The following is a 23025-nucleotide window of genomic DNA, read 5'->3' on the forward strand; positions in this document are numbered from 1 at the left end:
CAGACTCCTCCCTTCAGGCACCAACATGCAGTGCCTCCATAAACTAAACGCATGAATGATTCATTAATGTAAACAGGAAATAAATATGAATCAAATGTGTTTGGTTTCACTTGAGTTAATGCAGCTTCAAAGGTGTTCAAGACAAACAGCTGTTGGGGGTTTTAATGGCGAGAAGATGGAAGAGGAGGAGGGGGCAGAATAAATTAACTGGTTTAGAAAATGAGGAAAAGTAATGCATGTGGAGAGAAATGTAAAATGAGAAGGATGCCAAACTTTAATTGTTGCTTCTGTCGTGAATATTTGCTGCTAAACTTGGCTGACTGTGTGAATTAGACTGAACTGAATAGAGATGTCAGAACTGGGTTATTTGAGCATTTGAAAAATGAAGCGGCGGTCCCCTGGCTGAAAGAGGGACAGCAAGCGACCTGCTTGCTGGAAATAGCTTTCTGACTGTTTCCAGAACATTCACACTCCCTGGTGCCACCCTCACACACTCCTCAGCAGCAAACCACTCACTTTCATCCCAATCTACAAGGATCTGCATGTCTGCGTTTTCTGATTGCTGTTGAATGTTTCCTCCTCTCAGCATCTTCCTTTTTGTCGGATTTCTCTCTGAGCTCTTGGTTTCCGGGTATTTTCTTTTTTTTTTAACTGTGTCTAATTTTTATATGGTGGGGCACCAAGCTGTATATGGGCCACGTTACCTGGTGCTGTGGTAAAACTAGAGCAGAGCCTACAGGTTACCTCTCTGGAGAGACCAGATAACACACTTTGTCTTACTGCGTAAGGTGAAGTTACTCAGGAGAAGGCCTACTTTAAACTTCTGTGTCTAAACACCAGCACACACTGCTTTCAGAAATCAAGAAGGTTTTCTACAAGTCCAATTGTGTGCGCTTGATAGTACAACCTGTGTCTCACTGTACAATACAAGAATCAGAGTCTAGAGGATGAAGAAAAGAAGTTGAGGAAGAGTTCATAGTTTCTGTATTTCTTCCTTCATTTCCTTACTCAGTGACTGGACCAGAAGTTGATAGGGTAACCAAAATTTGTGCTGAGGTTTGAGTAGCAGTAACTCTAATTTAGTGGTGGAACTCAATTAAAATTTTTTATATTTAATTGCAGGATCTGTAATTAATTACTCAGAATAAATTGCATTTTAATCAAAAACTACATATCTTCAAAATATGCAACATTTTCAATTCAAAACCCCTTATTGCTGCTAAATTATTAAATAGACAGATGAACAAATGAGCCCAACAACATAAATATTTATTGTTTTTAATCCACTATTTAGGTTATTTAGTCATCAGATTGGTGTGTAGTGCTTTTATACCCTTTAAACTTTCAGGTGTTTCAGGAATCCCTGATCATTAATGTACAGTTGTGATGAATTAAAGTTAAGTGAATTTTGTAACAATAGTAACAAGAATGCCCTTATTGCGAACATTGAAAACATTCCATTTAAAAAAAAAAAACAACATTTAAATATTTTATTATCAACCCCTCAAGTAGGAGATTTGCGTTGCAAGAGCAGAAAGTGGACCCCATATAAGAGCAGCAGAAATGAAAAATAATGCAATAAAAGCAGTACAGCATAAAAGTATACTATACACCCAATGTAGAAATATAAATACAAAGAATTAAATGTATATTTGAAAATATAGACAAATTTTATCACTAATAAATGGAATCTACTTTAAATTTTTGGAGTTCCAATAAACTACTAAGGTGAATTATGAATGAACAGCACATTATAATTAAGTTCTGGTTAGTTTTGAATGGTTTTGCACATGCATAAATTTATTTAGTGTTTTTATGGATTTATCAGGTGGTCTGTGTAGGGTCCATGGCTGAACTGGAGGAGCTGACTGGAGTCAAAGTTACAGATTTGCATCGGGAAAAGTAAGTGGCATCTACAACTCATAGATAATCCATTAAGACAGGAGTCTGCAACTCCTGTCCTCCAGTGCTGCTGGCTTGTAACTATAGGTTACTTCCCTTCTCCAACACACCTGAGTCAAATAAATTGTTAATGACTTGGCATTTGAAAAACTTACTGATTTGCCAAGGAGGTAATTCAACCCTTCGACTCAAGTGCGTTGAAGGATTGGAGTTGCAGATCACTGTGATATCAGTTTAAATGTCTGTTAAAAATGCTAAAAAACATAAGACACTGATAAATCATTTCAATGTAATGCTTATCTGGAGCAACAAGAGTAAATTGAAGAATCATATTTCTTCTTAATGTGAATTCAGGATGATTCAATTGTAACATCCTGTGGCCTAAAACTAATGAGCCTTTTTTTTTTTCATTTACTTTAAAATATCAAACCATCTTTTAATGTTCATCCAATTCTTTATGGTAAGCCTAATAAAAAAATATCCTAGTGAATAGTTTTAAAGGTTCTGGTGTTTTTAAGACTCTGAATAAAAACAGAAGTCAAACTTTTGGAGCTTCAAGCTACTGAACTTTATCATTTTTTTCCTTCCTTCTTTCTTAACTTTCTCTGTCCAGCATTGACAGCCTGACAATCCCGTCACGGTGCGGTAAAGGCGTCCTGCGAAGGGTTACAGAGGTGTTTGACTGCTGGTTTGAGAGTGGCAGCATGCCGTATGCCCAGGTTCACTACCCGTTCGAGAACAGGAAGGAGTTTGAGGACACCTTTCCAGCAGACTTCATCGCCGAGGGCATTGACCAGACCAGAGGATGGTATGCTGAGAATGAATGGAGCTGTTCAGTTGGGTTAGATTGAGACGGAGAGACAGAGGAGAGACTGAGGATAGGAGGAGAGTGAATGATTGACAGAGGAGAAGATGAGAACCAAAGATCTCAGTCATACTGACCTTGTTTTTTGTCTCTGTAGGTTCTACACCCTACTGGTGCTCTCCACAGCGCTGTTTGGGAAACCACCCTTCAAGAACGTCATTGTTAATGGGCTCGTACTCGCTAGGTCAGTCCACTGACTCACAACACATGAAACAGCTGGCCAATTATCTGTCAAATTATCTAAAAACATTAAAAGCAGAGTCACTAATTCCACAATATTCTGTGTTTTACAGCGTATTCCTTGTACTCGTCAAGTTTTTTATGATTCTGCCCTAATTTTTTACAACGCAGAAATCAGTGAGCCCTAATTCTGAGGATGCAAATTAAATTTCAAACATCAAAAATGAAAAAAAAAAGTATAGCTGAAATGACTCATGCAGCAGCACTAATTGGCACAACTTGGCAAAAGGGAGTCTCTCCCAAAGTAGTAAGATTTATTACTACTATTAGATGTTGTGTGTAAAAATATTTACAGTATTTCAAGAGAATGAAGGTTCTTTAAGAATAATTCCATAAATTAACATGTCAAACTAGGAAGATGAAGTGTTGTATGAAGGCATTCAGCATTAAGCTGTTCAGAATCATTGCCTCTATGTGTTATATAATGACTACATGTCATCATATAATTTGGAATATTTGCTTGGCTAAATTTTATTGTTAAAAATTGAATATGGTTTTATGAGCACTTAATGTTAACATTACAGCTTAATGTTGTGGAAGAGGCTGATGTGACAGTAAAATGGTTGTTTCTGGTTGTTCTGTGCAGTTTTGAACTGCTGCCTTTTCTGCTAGTGATCACAGCCTCATCAGCACATTAAACCAACCAAAAGCGTCTTTATTGCGACTTTATTTTGTTTCTGTTACTTTTTAGAGTTTGTTTATTTATAATGTTGGAGCTGCAGCATCTAGGCTCGAAGCTTCTCTACATCCTGGGTGCTTTGTCTCAGTCTTAAGGTTTATATGTAGCTGTGTGCACACAGGCCCGCTGACCTGGAAGAACTTGATTAATTTGAATACCAACTTCATGGTTTCCAACATGCTCTGTTGTGCACGCATACACGTGTGTGTATGTGCATTAATGCCTGCCTGTTTTCTTCCTGCAGCGATGGGCAGAAGATGAGCAAGCGCAAGAAGAACTACCCAGATCCAGGACTGATTGTGCAAAACTATGGAGCCGATGCCCTCAGGTCAGCTTGGTGCTTGAATATGAGCACATGCAAGGTCTGAGGCTACTGTGTGTTGTTTGCAATAATGACTTCAGAATGTTAAAATCACTAAAAACACTCTGTTTAAAACTCTTAGTTGGATGTCTGCATGTCCGGGTGGAATATTTGCACACTAATGCATGCTGTACATGCGAATCCAAACACTTGTCCCCCTTTGTACATCGTCTCATTTGCCCTGAGCAGTAAGAGTTCTACGGCCATATGGTGTTATGAATAAACCACTCTGCAGTTGCACCATATGCTCACATATAGACCATAAATTAGCAAACTACTAAATTAAAGAGAAGAAACCAGCAGTCTGGTTCTATTCCAGGCTTCATGTTCTTTTTACTTTTGATGAAAAACTACTTAAAGTACTATGAACCGTTACACTTGAAGATGGTTTAACATTAAATATATTCACCGTTCTTATCTCATTGAATTATATTAAAATATTTATTTGTCATTTATTTTTTGTTTATATGTTCCTTTTTAGTTATTCTTTCAGTTGTTTACATGCATTTTGTATTTTTTTGTATATGGGTTTTATCTCCTCCTTTCATTTTCTCACCCCTTACTTCCCCAGATGTATTAATTTCATTGTCTCCTATTTTACATTGCTTATGTTTTTTGCATTCTAATTATTCGTGTTTCATAACAATAAATGACACAGTTTGAGCTAATTTGCTCAAAGTAGTACTCCACCTCCCCTACATCTGCTTTGGCTACTAGGCAAGCTAATAAACCAAGGCCTGTGTTTGCTGTTTGTTACAATTACATTGTCAGTGAAATGCATAATTATATCTTTACTGCAGGTTTTATTTTCAGGATAAAACATGCTGTATTCCCTAGAATGACTTCTGTTTGTTAAATCGGCTTCAGCTCTGAAACATTTCTTTCCAAATCACTTCTATGTATTTCATGGATTGTAATTTTGTGCGCAGCACGTTCAAAGTTACTGAGCAAAAGTAAAGGACTTTGAGACACCACTATACTATTGGTGGTGGTGGGTCATTAGCATTTTCCTGCTTTATTTGAACAACTCTAAGATATCACTGGTTATGTTTCAGAATAATATCCAGTATGCATTTTTTTCCCTGCTTGCTCCATCAGTCTGAGCCCGCAGAATCACTTATGTTCTATCTGTGTGCAGGCTGTACCTCATCAACTCCCCTGTGGTGAGAGCGGAGAACCTGCGATTCAAAGAGGACGGCGTGCGAGACGTGCTGAAGGATGTCTTCTTGCCGTGGTACAACGCCTATCGCTTCCTGGTGCAAAATGTACAAAGATTACAAAAGGTATGTTATTTTTTTTTCTTATTTTTCCTTCTCGCAATGTTTTTGATTAATTGTCTCTGATTGCGTTGATGCATACATAAAAAAACCCATTTTGCACAATTTAATTGTGTTAATTTGCTATTAAAATATTAATTGAAATTGTATTGAGAATCACCAAGCTGCGAGAAATCAATCAGTGTGATCCCACAGTGAATATTAACAGCTGCTGCTTATTAACTATATCAACAAGACGTCACCAGTAATGGTTAAATAAATCGACTTTCCAGAGTCAACAGGTGGTTTTGAAAGGCTTACATCATGCTGTCAGGAATCAAATAAGCCTTCTCTGTAAATGCACTAATATTCCACTATAAGTACCCAATAATGCACTGAGTCAGTTGATTTTTAATGAAAATTTGAGATAGAATGGGTTTATTAACACATGATCAGCATGGTTGTAACTTTTTGTAACTTGGTTCAATAGATTAAAATCTTTGTATCTGTTGTTTTGGTTCCTATCGGCTGGAAAATTCTGCAAAAGTAAAGAATTTGATTTGGGTGTTTTCTAGGTTGAGATGTAAAAATATTATGACTCTCTGATTTTTATTCTCAGACTTAATTTCCTTTTCTGTTGCCTAAAAGTTTCATCCCTCTTTACATCCCTCAGTTTTCCAATTTTTCATCCATTCTTTTCCCAATCTTGCACCTGTTTCCCAATCATCCATCCATCTGCTTATTGTTCATTGGTCTATTCTTCCTTCCATCTCTTTGCTTTATTTTTATCCATTTTCAAACTTGTGGCAACTGCAGAAATATCTGTCACATATACATTTTGGGAATCCATCTCTTTGTAATTTAAATTGAGCTCATGCAGGACTGGAACATTTTTTGACATGAAACATGCTGCAGCCCTGTTATAACATCACAACAAATGTAGCTGAAACATGATCTTCAGTTAGGCTGCACCGTCCAAATTATATCAAGAGTGCTAAGGAATTTCCAAATTACAAACATGAATGTCTTTCATTAAACAGCAAACCCTGTCCACTGTAGACTGAATACAACACGTAAAGGAAATATTTACAAAACCATGTGTCCATCTTTACTTGTTTTCTTGTCAAATTTGCATACCTCTTTCTTCACGTGTTGCATAAACTTTCAGCTGAGAATAAAAGAGATCTCTTTCAGTGCAGATACAGTGCCAGTTGGTGGCACAACAGAAAAATGAGAGTTTTTTGACCTTGTCACTGTGGCTGATGAGTACATCTTTCAGAGTACAAACTTCAGTCCAACTTGCATTGGTTATTGCAGGTCCAAACTGAAACTGTTTGTATTCATGCATTAGGAGGAGGAGATTCAGTTCCTGTACAATGAAAACACAGTGAAGCAGAGTGACAACATCATGGACAAGTGGATCCAGTCGTTCACACAGTCTCTCATCCAATTCTTTAAAGCTGAGATGGACGGTAAGTCAGATTTTCCATCTTTATATCACTTTATTCTTGAATAAAAACATAATTTTTGGGGAGTTGACAACTTGTGGCATTCCTCTGAAGTATAAATAAGTAAGCGGTTGCCTCTGGTTGCAGCGTACCGCTTGTACACGGTGGTCCCTCGCCTGGTCAAGTTTGTGGACATGCTCACCAACTGGTACGTCAGGACTAACAGGCGCCGCCTGAAGGTGAGAATCCAGCTCTGAAGTTAAAACATCTTAACTCAAAAACTAATGTGTTTGAAATTCTTTGTACTTGATTCTGTAATTTAAGGACATCAATATTAACATGTTCCACAGGGCTACAGTAAGATACATTTGGCCACTGGAAGAAAGTAAACTTAAACCTGTGATTCAAATATCTCTTGGTTGTGATTGGGGGGATAATGTTGATTCTTGTGTGATGATCATCATATTTCTGCTTCTCTAAGGGGGAGAAAAAAAAAATCATTGATGTGTTTGTGAACTTTGTAGGGCGAGAGTGGCACTGAGGACTGCCTGTGGGCGCTGGAAACACTCTTCAGTGTTCTGTTCTCCATGTGCAGGTTGATGGTGAGTCATTTGGTTTCTATATAAAAGCAACTCAGACCAAGAAAGAAAGAAAGGTGATTGCAGGGAGAACTTTTAATGTTTGAAGGGTTTTCTTTTATGTTTGCTGGAAACCAAAAGGAAAATCTGCAATGAATAAAGTGTGTGTGTGATTTTTGTATGGTTATGCAAAATGGATGAATAGGTTTTTTTTTAACACACAAAGTGTTTGCATGTAGGCTATGAGGCAAGCTAAAAGCCAGTCAGCCTAACTCAAATCAATACAGATCAGCTCAGAGCTTACAAATTAATTAGCCGTGGTTTAAATGGAGGAGAATCACATTAGAGGATCGCTCACAATAGCTCAGTTCTGTTTGAACATTTGCTCCAAAGGATTGAAAAAAAAAAACGGACTGCAGAAAGAACTTGGTTCAGACTTTCAGACCTTTTATCTCAGCGAGTGTAAATTAACCACAGTGCAGACAATTTAATCATTTCTTCATCTATTCCTCCTCATGCTCGTGTCTGCTTGCTTTCATCCCTCTTCTTCCTCAGGCCCCCTTCACACCCTTCATCACAGAAATGATGTACCAAAATCTGCGTCACCTCATTGACCCTGCCGCTGTTGAAGAAAAGGACTCAAACAGCATCCACTATCTCATGCTGCCACAAGTCAGGTCAGCCAAATTCATTTAGTAAAGCATCAGGCCAGAGTTTTCCCTGCAGGCAAGCTTTTCTTAGAACTATTGGTGAAACAGGATATTGTTGTAAGAAAAGAAGTTGATCTTGAGCTGATGTTTCATTCTTCTTAGCCCAGTACTGGGTAACTTCTCATGAAAGGAATGCATCATTAAACTCCTACTTTGAATCTATTAAGGAGGACAATCAGTATTATTTCATTGTAATAATTAGAAAAAAAGATAGTTTCTTGCTTTAAGCAATAATAGCTTGACAAAAATGTAAATGAAACAGAGTTTCTAAGAAACATTACTTTCTACTCTATGACTTTTTGTACTTTGTATTATAAACATAAAATATCACTGAGTCAAATTTTTTTTATCCTCCTTTCCACAAAACTGGACAAGAATCAGTTTATTTTTCTTCCACCTACAGCGAGCAGGATCATAGAATGTAAAAAAAATAAATAACAAAGAAACTCACTGTTAGAGAACTGTAGCAAAAAGAGATCATTTATGTCTTGCCATCACAAATTTAAATGTGTAGAGTTTACTTTTGCTTTACCTGGAATAATGTGATTTGACTTGATTTGATGAGCTTTTTCAGCAATAAAAACTACAGCTGGATCTGGTTTCTCATGCCCACTGTTAAGTATGTTGTAGGATCTGTGATGCTGTGGGCTCATTTCTCTTACACAGGCCTTGGGAAACTTGTTGGAATGTATTACTTCATGACCTAATTGAAATTCCAGAACATTTTGAAAAGCAGGAAATATGGAAATGGGTCGACAGTGGGTCTCTCAAAAAGATGATGATCCAAAACATGACACAATTCAGAAATAGTTTACCAGACGCAGTCGTTTAGTTGCCAGCCATTCGGGGTGGCTAAACGCTGGCTCCCACAAAGCTCCTCCTTTGAGCTTCAGAGCATCTCTCCCCCTCAACCCTTCCACTCAGCTCCTTCAGACTAGCCAGCAGAAATTAGCAAACACCTGGTGGAACTGTGTGTTTGCTGAGCTTATCATACAAATTACTTCTCAGTGTAATGCTCCTAAAATGATTGTAAATGGCATAATGAGAAGCACTGAAAGTGAACTGTTGTACAGAGAAGCTTCTTAAAGAGATGGGTGCCCAATTACAAGCTGGGGCAAAGTCGAATGTCTTATAAGTTATGTTTGATATATGCAGCATTTTTTGAATGACTGAATCTAACATAGTTACTTCAATGTGCTACAAAAAGGCTCTATGAGCCTGGAAAATACATAAATAAAAAGTCCTCCACCACACAACCCTGTGCAGGAAACACACCACCTTTATCCTGTGTGTGACCCTGTTCTCAGAGGACATATCCTCTGCTTATTTACAGCCTAATCAGGTTCTGCCAGAGTCACCAGCCTTGCTTTTCTGCCACTAAATAACCATTAAATTTGCTGAATTATGAGCTTTTGAACCTTATGATGCTGTTACCTACCTTATTTCAAGGTTTAAGGTCTGAATCAGTGAAAATAACTTTCATATTTTTTTTCTGTAAATTGATTTTTGCAAGTTCTTTGATCTCAGTGGTCCTTCACTGCTGCCATCGGTCAGGTCGTCTGTGTTCACCCACAGCAAAGACCAAGGAACACCCGCACTATCCCACACTGACGTTGTCCTGATTGTTTGCTCTACAGAATGGATCTTACTGATGAAATATGATTTTGTTCCCTTTACTTCACTTACTTTAGTGAAGTGCATGTCTTGGCGGCAGATCCTTTCTGAAATGCCTGGGAGGAATTTCTAATCACCCAAATTTAATTACATCATCTGGAACTATAAAGAAAAAGTTCTGGCATGATTAAAAATCTATTTGATTTTGCATAAGGAAAGTAGTTTGTGTAATGGTTCATATAATCTCGTCTGTCACTTGGACAGCCTCTAATGCTGCAGCTCTATTAAAGCCTCTTGTCCTTGGTTGTACTAAATGGGTACATTTTGACCCGCCTCTAAAGGCCCAGCTACCAATCAGGTGTTGGGAAACTATGACTCCTTAGTCATCTCATTAAATGATTGGCTATTTTTAGTCAATCTGTTTTTTCTTTAATACTTTCTTGTGAAAGATTATATGACTAGGTTATATTTTAATATTGTGTTATTATGCTTATTAGTTACTGTTTGCTTTAATTGGAGCTAAGATGCACTACAAGAGGGCCTAGTTAGTTGGTATTTCTGTTATAAGGACCGCTCATTGTAGTAGCATGTTGAAGTACCTCTGTTACATCCATTCTGATTCATTTTTGTAGTCTTTTGTTCATCTTTTTTTTGTCAGTTGAGGCATTTTCACCTTTGAACAATTATTACCTCTGGTTTTGGATGCTGTGCAGATCGAAGGATTTTTGCTCTTTTTTACTTTCATACAGTTGCTATGATGGGTGACAGTTGCAACAAGGTTTTGGTTTTACAGCTGATTAGCCTCTCAAAAGCTCAAAAAAATACCTGAACTCCCACCCAAAAATCCCAGAGGAATTGAAAAGGTTTCCTGGGTCCAGAGCAGAACCGAAAAGCAGAGAGAAAACGAGGAAGTTCAAACCATTTCTTCATCTCTACCCATTCAGCATGGCAGACATTTAAAGACAAAAGTAAATGGGGTGGATTAGCAGCACTTACCAACTACTGATGGTTTAATCCAGGACATTTTACTGCAAAATATCATAAGCTTGACAGTTATGAAACTGTCATCCAACAACAACCTTGAGTCAGAGGTATAGACCAGAGACGTTGCAAGACTGACTTCTGCTGGATATCCTTTCTGTCCACAGCATCACCATCCTCAACGACTCTTTGAAAATACTTGAATGACATCAATTATAATTATAATTCATTTCCCTTTGGGGGTAAATAAGGCATTTTTACTTTACCATTGGTTTGTTCTAAAAAAGGCATTACATTTTGTGAAATGATTTAAGTTTTTTAATGCAGTCACTCGTCGTTATTGCTAAGATTTGGTAGATATTATATTGTTTGTAAGATGATGATAATCAGGATTTTCTTTACTTATGCCTGTTTTTAGGGATAATTTGATTGACAAGCGCATTGAGAGCGCCGTCTCTCAGATGCAGTCTGTGATTGAGCTGGGAAGAGTGATTAGAGATAGAAAGACCCTTCCTGTCAAGGTACAGCACCATTCACTTGCATTTTACTCACCACTAATGGAGATGTAGTCAAACTCCTGTAATCAAGCGGTTAAAGATAAAAGAACCATCTTGGTTCATTGTTTATGGGGAATGAATACAAATAAATGTCACAGTCAGATATTTATCTAAGTATAGATTAAATGTATGTATAATTCTGCTTCCACTACATAATTAATCACCACTTTACATTACTTTATCGCATTAAATCCTAGTAAAATATATTTGGTTAAGCTGGTTCATCAGCCATTAATATACATACTTTATCTGCTTTTCCTTTGTGCGTTTCAGTACCCATTGAAGGAGGTGGTAGTTATCCACCAGGACCCAGAGGCTCTAAAAGACATCCAGTCTTTGGAGAAATACATCCTCGAAGTGAGTAAACACTGTAAACTTTGAGCACCTCAATGAATTACATCTCTTTCATCAGCACTCTTAAACATACAGTTTGAAGAAAACATCCTGAGAACCATGTTCACTTTCCAGAAGCGGTGCAGTAATGATGAACATCAGAGGGAGCGTAACTTTACATGCTGTTTCTGCACTCTGCCATCACTGAAATTTGTAGTGTGTTGAGTGGAGAAGGGAGGACAAAGGAGATGTCTTGGAAAATAGTTATTTAAATACTTAGTGCTAACACACATACTAAGCAGTTTTTTATTAAAACATTTGAGGTAATGTGACTGTTAATATGTTCACTGTATTCAGCAGCATCGCTAACTGTCTCATCTTTAGTGCTTGTCACACATGCTGGTTGTAGAGTCACTATGTGTAGACTCTGGAGTAAACTGAATTTAATTAAAAGGCTTTTTATTTAGATGTCAGATAAGCTGACTCTAAGAACTGATACTCATCTGTTTTATCAGGATTTTCCAAACCTGCACATCTGCATCACCCTTCAAAATAACTGTAGAAGACACTTTTAATGCCAAATATTTCTGGTTAAACTTTAAAAATCCTGATAATTAAGACCTTTAACAAAAAGACACAAAGGCAGCAACAGCGTCCATGACCATTATGTTGGTTGTGTTTGTTTATTAGGCCCGTCTACTCTAACTTGTTCGCACCTGTCATCTACAAGCAAACTAAGTTGTTTGTGAGAAAATAGTGCAGATTTTTAATAGTTTGGGTCAGAGCTTTTTAAATTGCTTTGTTCTCTTTGAAGACAAATAAAGAAGCCATGTTGACTGTAAGTTTCCAGTGGTTTAAATTTTAAAATTGACTGCAAAAAAGCATTGCTGCAACAAAGCGAATCAGTGTTTTTGTGCTGTTTGCTCTAAGCTTAGATCCTTACCTGTATGTCCCATGACAGACAGAGGAAACATTAAAAAGGTGCAACAGAGCAACTTTGCTGATCAAATTTCAGCCACTAGGTTTATCTGATGAAACTCTTGCTTTTTAACAGCCTTAATGAACTGTAGATATCCCAAAAAATGCAAATGCCTTCAAACTATTTTTCTTTTTAAATAATGCAATGTAAATTACATTGCAAAATGTAATTTTCTATTTAATTTAATTTTCAAACCATTCATGATGCTGATATTAGGAAAAGTAGTATTTTAATCATCTTCACTCATTATCAGTGTCCATACTGAAGAGTGTTGTTTTCAGCGACTCCATTTGATGTCTCGATGCCTCTTCCTGCCATATTTTATAGGTTTTTGACCTTGCACTCAGTAGATACATTTTGTTTTGAAACTTTGCACATTTCGTTGGCTGCAAAAGGCAGGACATAGTGTTGCTCTTTGAAATTCTCCATGGCAATTATTGCATTTTCTTTTTATCCTCTGTCCAAAAACACATTTGTTGCAGTGTGCCAGCTTTGTGAAGGAAGAGGTCAGGCACAAAATGGCACTTGCTGTTCTTGCATCTGAATTTTAGCTTGACTCAGCTTTCCTTCTCTGACATGCCTGTTGGTGTCTCCACTGATGGCTCCAGTCTCTAGTGAGCTGGAGATGCTCTTTCGAATATCAGACGAGTCACCATTTGTGCTGACAGAAGCCTCGGCTCATTGTGATGCACCAGTATACTGTAAACTGCCACCGTCACCATCACACACACAAATCCATATTTATCCCCTAAATAAAAATTTGTTATTTTTGTGAAATGGGTGCATAGACTGAATCCTGCCCAGATTTTTAAACCCACACTGCCTTTAAGGTTTCCACTCAGACAACTGCAGTACTCTGTGGGCTCACTGTCAGAAAGTTAACAATGCCAGAGCTCAGGCTCAACCCAAACAGGGTGATTGACTGAAAGGAGGAGGGGATGAAGGCCTGTCAGTCTGGTTATATTTAGTATCTCTGTTGCGCCCCTGGATACAATTGGATCACAGATTTCTCTTCCTTTTGGCTAAAAGATAAAATATTGACTGAAGAGGATTGGCTTATTGGAGTTTTATGGCTTATTTACTGTTTGACTTAATGGCCTGTCTTGATCAATTTTGGCTCAAGTTTTACTTTTAGGCCCAGGGCAAGATAGATTATTGAGATTTTCATCTTCAGTTCAGTTTTCTCACGTTTTCTGTTAAATTTAGTTGCTTTTATTTGATATAAAACCTTTTTTCTCCCTCAGTTTCCTATTTAGTTTTAGTTATCTCTGCTGGCATCCAGGACACACCGACTGTACATTTTGGGAAGACATAGCCTTTCTCTTATTCCCGCAGGAACTTAATGTGCGACAGTTGACACTTTCAACAGACAAGAACAAGTATGGGATCCGTCTGCGAGCCGAGCCCGACCACATGGTGTTGGGCAAGAGATTAAAGGGGGCCTTCAAAGCTGTGACTGCTTCTATCAAGGAGCTCACCAGCGAACAGCTAGAGGCCTTCCAGAAAACAGGTACAACTGGGCAGAAACGCCACTGACTTTTAACGCCATAAATATTTAAACAGTTTGAATGCATCTCAGTTTTGTAATCCTTTCACACTTCTCTTTCCCAAGTAGCGTGATGAAGATTTGATTGTTTTAAGCTCAAGCTTCCCCAGTTTTTTCAGATCTGAGTTATGTGAAAAGATTGTCTGTTCACATCGGACTCAAAGCAACAACAAAAATAAAGAAACAAAAAACTAAGTCCCCAAAATACATATCTTGGCTAAAATAAAATAAAATAACATAGCTAAAATAATGAAACAAAAGAAAATGTCCAGGGACCCAGTAGAGTTTACCATCTTTTTCCAAACTAGTGCTATGTTATGTATATATATTTTTAAATATAAACATTGCAGTGAAAACTTTAGTCTACATCATGTTGTCATCCATTAATCAAATCAATGGAGATAAAAAAACAAAAACAAATGAGGGCTGTTAGTCGTATTACATGTCAGGTACCTCAGTAGTAAAGCCTGTTTATTATTTTTATTAATACAGAAATTTAGTTAAAGCGTTTTGATAGAGATAGTTGCTAATGGGCCATTTTGTGGTTTCCAGGGATAACATTCCTCACTTTTACATTCGAAAAGGATTTTTCTTGTTGATATTTTCGGACCATAAACAGATGGGCAGATGCCAAATTTTCTTCTTAATCAGTTGCTTATCAAATAACGAGTGTTTTAATAGCAACAAAGCAGTCAGTGTAAACAATAGATTCTTGCAGTAAATGTCTGCAACCTGCACACACGCAGACACACACAGCTGGTTTATCCCTAGAATGCAATCAGAACCCGAGTTGGGATCAAAGCAGGTCAAGGTATCTTGTCTCTCCAATTATAGAAAGACGAGGAGAGCCCCCAGAGTCTCTGGGGAGCGAAACAGCCGAGGTCAGCTGGGCCCTGGGAACTTCAGATTTCCAATCACTTGCATGTTTGAAGTCAGGCCAATTGGAGGGAAAAAAAGGAAGAGATGGACCTCATACGGCATGGAAGAAAATGTTGGCAGGAGGAAACCTAAAGATGGAAATATTTGTAGTTCCACTAAGTCAAAGCTCAAGAAAGATTTTTTTTTTAGCTTTAAAGTTCATGTAGAAAAACTGAATAATAAAACTGTTGAAGGTAACTTGCATTCAACTTTTTAAAGAACATTAATTTCACGTTTCATGACTCTAAAACTTGTTCCAGTTTAGATTTAGGAAGCAGTTTCACAGGAATAACGGTCGCTTGGTAGCTATTATTGCCTTACCTGTACTTTTGATCCCATTATGTCTGATAAGATAGAAGAAAAGGGGTCAGTGCAGAAGATTGAAAAGGCAAAGAAGCAGCAAGCGACACAGGAAACCAAAGTGTGGAAATCTCAGATTAGAGAGAAACTGGGAGACTGTTTCATCCAGCCTCCAGGGGTTAACAAGTAAAAAGGACAGAGAATCGTGGTCACGCTTTAAAGGGAGAACACAGACATGGCCAATTGCTGCCATGGGCAAAATGGAGATGTGTTACAGGTAGACAGTTTTCTGCATTGTTTTAAATCCCAGACTCGTAAGTGAAAAGAATCCTACTGCTTTTCAGTTTCAAACTAAAAACACTGTGAATTCATAATCTAGTGCAAATGAAAATAATTAATGTACTTACTGAAATTAATGAGCAGATCTAAAATTTTAAGATAATATTTTTTATTGGAAAGGCATTGGGGAACAAGTGCCTCTATGGCAGGAATTTCACCAACATCTGCATTTGTGATCACTGCCAACGAGCCTCTGGGCCGTTCAGAGAGGCGTATTTGCTCAAATTACGTAATTTGGCTGTGTGGCACTGTGCAGATCTCACAGATTAGTCAAGCATAAACAAAACTGAAGGTTGTAAGAGACAATTATATTTTCATGTAGGATCACTTTAGGTTTTATGGTTTTCTCTCTTTAAAAAAGAAAACTGCATACTGTATTTACTCGAGTTGGTTTTGTGTGATTAACTAGAGTTAATTTAATCATTTTACCAATGTGGCAAAAAATCCCCCCAAAACAAACAAAAGACTGAATGAATCTCAAAAAGGGGGAAATGCATCTTACAACACTTCATGCACATTTCATTCTGCATCTAACTACTAACTAAAGATTTCTTTCAAACATATTCGAATCAGGATGGTGTTGCGTACTTTATTGGCTTTTGTTCAGCGTTGATTTTGTCTGGTTGAATTTGAAGGGTCCATTGTGGTGGATGGCCATGAGCTCCATGAGGAAGACCTGCGGCTGATGTACACTTTTGATCAGACTTCTGGCTCTGCTGCACAGTATGAAGCTCACTCTGATGCTCAGGTAGGCTTCTGATTAAAACACGGTATTCATTTTCAGAGTTGATCAGAGTGTCATTTTTATACTCTTGCACTCCTGAAGTGTCATCTTGTATTGTGACTCATAATGTAACTCATCTAAAAGGCGATGCTGCTTCTCTGCTGTTGCACCCATCTGCCGTTTCTGTAAACGGTTTCAAGTCTCTTTGCCGCTTGCGACGTATGAAATCATTTCATGGCTAAATGGAGACATGCAGTGCGCCTTTTTCCACAGGGCCTTTCTAATCAGTGCTCCTCCAGCCGTATACACAGCACACAGATGCACCTTAACACCAGTGTGCTGAACTGACTTTTTAATTCTCCTCTTTATTCACTCATTCACACAAACTATCCTGCTCTCATCTGTGTGTCTTTTTCTCTCCTATATTTCTCCTTCCTTCTTATGATAAGGAGTCGACATGACTCATTGAACCATATAAGCTCCAACATTTGCTTTCTTTGCTTTAATTTAGTTTCCATATTGAGACTGCTTCAAGTCTCAAGTCTCGTATAGATTAAAGCTTCCTCTTGTTGTGTCTCCTTTCTAACCTCCTGACATGAAAACCTTTCAATCGCTGAATAAAAAGCAGCTTGGGGAGCTGTTACTAAAATAAACTCAAATCACAAGGTGAATAATACGTTTTTGCCACTTTTCCGACTAAAACTGTGAGTTCCTGCAGTTTGTGCATGAATATAATTAATTCAGAAACTAAAATTTAAATTCCGCCTCTGCACCAATTTCTGCTTGTTACAGAAAGAGCAAAAATTCATAACTCTTAAAGTCAACATTTAAAGGTCAGCACAATAGGTTTTGTGTCAGTGTTAAATAACCTTCTCATCCTTTCTTGAATCTTTAGGAGAAATTACAGATTGAAACACATTAAAAAATAGTTTAATTGATATGTCATTTGCATAAAAATTAAAACATTCTGCATGCAGAAACTAAATGTTTCCAATCATCATACTCTAGCAGCTAGTGTTGAGTATCCCTGGTTTATGACAATTCAATATTTATCTTGATCCACGGCCAAGGATCTGACACTTTAAAGGCATTCACCACAATTTAAATTGAATCTATATATTTATCAACCAAATACAACAGAAAATGATTTGTTATAAGATAATTTGGGATGATGCGGCAAAAGAATGCTTGGCTCATATCAACAAGTAAGGTACACACAATTAGAAAATCACTACTCAGCATCTTAAAGGGTTTCCCCTCTATAGAAATAGTCAGGTTTCAAAGAAGTCTCAAACAAATTTCAAATCATTTTTTACTTTATGGAAAATGTGAAGATGGAGACCTGGAAGTTAGCCAGAGATGAGGTCGAAGAAGGCTGGTTGGTTTTAATATTGTTTGGGCAGACTGAGTAATTTACTTTTGAGTGAAACAAGATAATTTGTGCTTAAATATGTATTTATAAGTAACTGAATATTTAATTGTGTCTTTGAATTCTTTTACTTGACGTTGTAGTCGGTATTTGTCGACTAGATCACAGGGAAATAAACTGTACTCTCCCGGTGAAAATTATAAAAACCTTTCAGTTTATTTTGGTGCAGAAGCAGCAGTTATCTTCCCAAACAGTTAAAGCCAGTATGTTGGAAAATAAAATAACTCCACAGCAGAAATGGCAGCAGAAGGTGTTGATTCATAGCTTTACAGACTGATACAACCAGATTTGCTCCAAAAACACTTGCATTTGATCACAGCTGCTGTACGAATGCTGCACTCTTTTTGTATTGTTATGTCTGTCAGGAACACAACGGTTCATTTTCAGGTATCTACTAGGAACCATCATAGTAATGTCTATATACATAGTTAATATGTTGATTTTTTTTGTTTTTATATTTCACTTTCCATTGTAAAATGAAACTTTTAGAAATTTAAACTGATTGACTTAGCAATAAATTCTGTTTTTAGAATGTTTTTTTTTTTTTTGCTAATTATCAATTTAATTAAAGTTTCTTATAGAAAAAGAGTGAAAGTGGGAAAAAAAATCATGAATAGTGCTTTTTGTTTCCAGCATCTCTCTGTCATCAGTTGGGTTTGCTTTAAAGTTTGTGATTGGTTGTGATCGTGTGTTTCTCTTCCTGCCTTTTAGGTGCTTGTGCTGTTGGACGTGACCCCAGACCAGTCCATGGTGGACGAGGGCGTTGCCAGAGAGGTCATCAACCGTATTCAGAAGCTACGCAAAAAGGTGGGGCGTTTATTTCAGGAGCACCACCAGCTCCTCGAACCAGGCTGACACATAACAAACTAGTACTGAATTCTGCGATCCAGTGTTTGTTAGCTGGGGTCACAGTTGGAAGGGTCACTGTGTTTCTTTGGAGGCTGAGTAAATCATAGGACTCTGGAGGTTTTGAGTTTTTTTTTTCATTAGGTCTTTAAATAAAAATATTTATTCAGAACATGACATCTTGTTTTTCCAAAGAACTTGCCATTCTAATCCTTACTACTTCATTTTATTTAGAGGTTACGCCTGCAGCTATACTGTAATAACATCGCTGAAACACTTTATCTAAGTTTTTCTCCACCTTTAATCACCCCTCCCTTCCTCTTTATGTCCCACTCTATTGTCAGGGCGGTTTGGAAATCTTTCCACTACAGCGTCACAGTTAGAGGTTTCTCCATCATAAGGCAGGCTTAATAGAAGCTTAATTACAGTCTGGCCCCTTTCAGATTCTCACATTGGGGCTTTTGAAGTGGTGTGGGGAGTAAAGACGGATTAGCCAACAGCGCTGCGTTGTCACAAGAAACGAGCAGTTTTTTCCGTCCCACTATAGTAGCGTTGTGCGCTGGCGCCCGGCCAGCCTAAATTCCTCCAGTTATTTCAAACAGAGACCTGTCAGGAATTTTCCACCCTGTGGATGGGAATTAATTTTTTAGCAGTTCTGGTACATGTTGTAGTTTGTTGGTGCGTTTGGACGGTGAAACAGGGGTCAATGTTTCCTTGATCTGATGCACTCCGAGTACGAACTTAATCAGATGGAGGACCTTGTCCGGGGAAAACCTATAAAACTTTTCCCCCATTGATTGACTGCTGCTTTGTATCTTGCTTCTCCTGCCCTTGAGCTGCACACTACAGCAGAGGTGTGTTTCCAAGCGCGTGCATTCGCTTCCGTCAGTCAGTGTGTACGCTGGCGTGCAGATGTGCACAGCTGCATACTGTAGATTAGAATGGGATCAATGTGTTTGAATATGTCAAGGTTAGCGGGAGCTGGCAGCAAGTGATGCCAAAGCAGATGGGCTTTCATCCAGCAAAATGCCCCGGTGTTCCTTTCTGTCTTGATTTGTTCCTGCATTGTTTTCTCCTTTGTATTCCCAAACCTTCGTGTATTTATCTTGTTGGCCATCCATTTTGTTTACCCTGGCCTCCTTTCCTTTCAGGAAAATGTTTTCTGCATAAAAAATGGATTTGTTTTTAGTACGGTTAGTTGAAGTGCTGTTCAGATGGTGCTTTTAGCAGACATATGTCCTTATAATTGCCTTCTCTCATGTTTCTAAGCTCGGTGGTAACAATTTAAAAACTTAATCACACAGTGTTTAAGTGTGTTCTTACTTAAACACTTTGTAATTTTCCTCACTGTCCTGCATTAGGCACATTTGGTGCCATCAGATGAGATATCGGTGTACTACCGCTGCCAGCCAGAGGGGGAGTACTTGGGATCTGTGATTGAGGCTCACACTGACTTCATTCTGGCTACCACCAAGGCTCCGCTCCTGCCCTTCCCTGTCCCAAAAACTGCCAGTGTCATAATTGAGGAGAAGACTCAGGTATGGATTCATACTTTAAACAGGACTTGTGCTGAAAATCCTTAAGTAGGGCAACATTTTCCTGTTTAATTGCTGTTTTTTTAAGTGACTGATTTGATTCCTTTGATTTAGGAATCAAATCATTCATTTAATCTTGAATAAATAAAACCTTTTATTATGTTACACATCTCTCAACATATTATTGCAATTTTTATATTGGTGATGAATTATAGTTGAAAACATTATATCGTTTTTGTTGCATTAATTAAACTATTTTATTTGGATTTTGCAGCTGAAGGGCTCAGACTTGGCGTTCACAATAGTAAAAGGATCTTCACTCTCGCAAACGCCACCAAACGGACCAGCTTGTGCGTACGTTAACCTCAGAGTGAAAGTCAACAACACAGAACAAGGTAGCATAAAGCAAACAAAACAGCTGATGATTCCAAACAAGCTTCTCTTCGCTTTTGAATATTTAACATTCCTCTGATTTTCAGCGGCCTTGCATGTATGGCACAATTTCAGTATAGTGCCTGTGTTTGATAATCCAGCGTGGCTGTGCTTTTGTTCTTCAGAGGGCGTAGTGTTGCTGGAGAATCCCAAAGGGGATAACAGACTAGACTTGGACAAACTGAGGAAAGTGTGCAGCAGCATCTTTGGAATCAATAACACCCAGCTCAGATTCTTCAGCGATCAAAGCGGTGAGAAATGTTTCAGATACTCAAACACATTATATATCCTACCTGTATTTCCCATACCATACCTCTTTATTTAAAAAGCACTTTGAAAAATAACAGGCCTGGCCACAGTGCTGTACAATAAAATTTAATGTGAAATAAACACTGGCCAGAGAATAAAAAGTACACAAACACAAGTTTCAAACCTTGGTTAAAAAAAAGTAGTAAAAACAAGAAATACAACTACAACAAAGAATAAAAACATTATAAATTCAAACCACTAGGGTTATGAACAGCCTTTCTTCCATTACCATCTCCTTTTAACACTCCCGTCATTTATCTTTATTCATTAACCATCGGAATCTATAGTGATCAAAGTTCAAATAAATTTATAAATACATTTAAACCCAGGAATTGTTGCCCTGTATAACTTAAAATACCGTAAAAAATTATACAAAAAATTTCAGAAAATACCTAATGAACACAATGGTACAATGAATGTCGAGAAATTGACACATTTCAGATTAGAAATAAGGCTGGGTTAGATTAGGTGATCATATAATCCAAATTAAACCACTGAGAAAATCAGACATTTACTCAGCCCTCGATGTGCCTGCTGGAGGTTTGAGTCCCATCCTGGCTTTGCTACATGTCTACCCCTTTCTCACAACCCATTTTCATGTATTATAACTGTCAAATAGAGGCCACTAGAGCCCACAAAACCTTTTTTTTTAAAAAAAACCTGCAAACATGTGTGTTTTTTGAGATTTTATGTGTTAGACCAACAGAAAATGTTTCCTACTTATTGAACACAATTTTAAGTTATTCTTGTATGGCAAAATAAAATGAAGTGCAACCAATTGTATTTTGAACTCAGTATTAGTAGAGCAGGTGTATTAGGTGGCGTATAAGTACAGCTAATATTCACCAACTAAATTTATATTTATATGTATATAAGTAAACAAGGATGCGTATAAAAGCTGTAGATCGATTCGTCTTTTCCAATTCAGATAAAATCAGTCCCACTGGGATATTCCTGTGTATTGGTGTTTGCTGATATTTCCTTTTCTGTATTTTGCAGAATTGACCAGCAGAGCGGACCTCCAGACCCACAGTGGCAAAACTTTGTTAGTGACTTCAGGCCCCTCCTCTCCCGGCGCCGTGCCCACCGCCGACACCCTGCTGTGTCCCTATGTAAACCTGTTACTGTGCAACGCACAGCCGGCTGGTGAGAAACACGTTGGGTTTGCTTTTGTTGATGAATAAGGCATGCGTTTTGTAATTATAATCAACAAATCTGTGCGATTATTTGCTAAATGTGTTATTATAATCAGAAGCCATTAGAGCTTTTATTTATTTATTATATTACATAACTTACGGCTGAATAAGAGCTGATAGTTTCTACCTGATTCATTTTCCCAGTGACTCAACACTTTAATGTAAGCTCTTCTTCTTTAGAAAGCTTCGGCAAAGTTGACATGTTTTATTAAAGGTGCCACATTCATATTTTAAACGACTCCTGACTTTAAAATGATACTTTGACAGTTTTTGGTCTTCTGACTTGCTCTGGATCTCAGGAACTTTGGAAGATTGATTCACTTTGATTTCAGTTGCAGAAGCAGCTAAAACAAATCTATATTTTTATCCCTGCACAGTTCTGTCAGAGCTGTTGGCAAAGTAACGTTAGAAAGCTAAAACTGTGTAAATACATCAGTGGCATCAGTCATGTTTTGATTTATCACCCCAAAATCCTCCAGTTATTCATTTCAGTTTATTAATAAACTGTATCTATGGACAGGGTTTTACAAAAGGTATAGATGTCAAAGAAATGTGTCCAGTTACTTTTCAGCTAATAAAGCACAATCTTTGAATGTAAATATGCAAGTTTTCATTCTTTTCTCCAGGTTTAGTCCCTGTCATTGTTTCTCTTGGTATTTCTTTACCATTCATTATGTGTCAAAATGACATTTGGTGGCAAATTTGTGTCTGTGATCTATGTTACTCACATCTCTCATTCTCTCTGGTTTAGAGTGCCAGGCTGGAGATGTTGGCACCCTCTTGCTGGTGAACCCAGTTGGTCAGAATGAGCTCGACCACTCTGGTCTGCTCTCTGAGGCTGCCAAGGTTTTCGGCCTCCGCAGCAGACGCCTCAAACTCTACCTGGACCAGGATTTTACCAGTGGTAAGATCCTGTTCAAAGCAAAATTAACAATAACCATAAAACAA

At 37.8% G+C, this 23025-nt stretch overlaps 1 protein-coding gene across 1 annotated transcript in view; it reads left to right on the top strand.

Moving 5' to 3' along the window:
• iars1 (isoleucyl-tRNA synthetase 1) overlaps positions 1 to 23025 on the top strand; it is a 48569-nt gene that overhangs the window by 23315 nt on the left and 2229 nt on the right. Inside the window, exons 15-33 of the mRNA XM_028003020.1 lie at positions 1829 to 1902; positions 2516 to 2710; positions 2865 to 2951; positions 3931 to 4014; positions 5186 to 5330; positions 6655 to 6775; positions 6899 to 6990; positions 7276 to 7353; positions 7885 to 8006; positions 11053 to 11155; positions 11465 to 11548; positions 13839 to 14013; positions 16242 to 16354; positions 18471 to 18566; positions 19967 to 20143; positions 20415 to 20535; positions 20698 to 20823; positions 21881 to 22027; positions 22829 to 22981. Coding sequence (XP_027858821.1) covers positions 1829 to 1902; positions 2516 to 2710; positions 2865 to 2951; positions 3931 to 4014; positions 5186 to 5330; positions 6655 to 6775; positions 6899 to 6990; positions 7276 to 7353; positions 7885 to 8006; positions 11053 to 11155; positions 11465 to 11548; positions 13839 to 14013; positions 16242 to 16354; positions 18471 to 18566; positions 19967 to 20143; positions 20415 to 20535; positions 20698 to 20823; positions 21881 to 22027; positions 22829 to 22981 — 2293 coding nt within the window. The remainder of the gene's footprint in view (positions 1 to 1828; positions 1903 to 2515; positions 2711 to 2864; positions 2952 to 3930; positions 4015 to 5185; positions 5331 to 6654; positions 6776 to 6898; positions 6991 to 7275; positions 7354 to 7884; positions 8007 to 11052; positions 11156 to 11464; positions 11549 to 13838; positions 14014 to 16241; positions 16355 to 18470; positions 18567 to 19966; positions 20144 to 20414; positions 20536 to 20697; positions 20824 to 21880; positions 22028 to 22828; positions 22982 to 23025) is intronic.

This window comes from Xiphophorus couchianus, chromosome 20, assembly GCF_001444195.1.
Source record: "Xiphophorus couchianus chromosome 20, X_couchianus-1.0, whole genome shotgun sequence".
Classification (NCBI taxonomy): domain Eukaryota; kingdom Metazoa; phylum Chordata; class Actinopteri; order Cyprinodontiformes; family Poeciliidae; genus Xiphophorus; species Xiphophorus couchianus.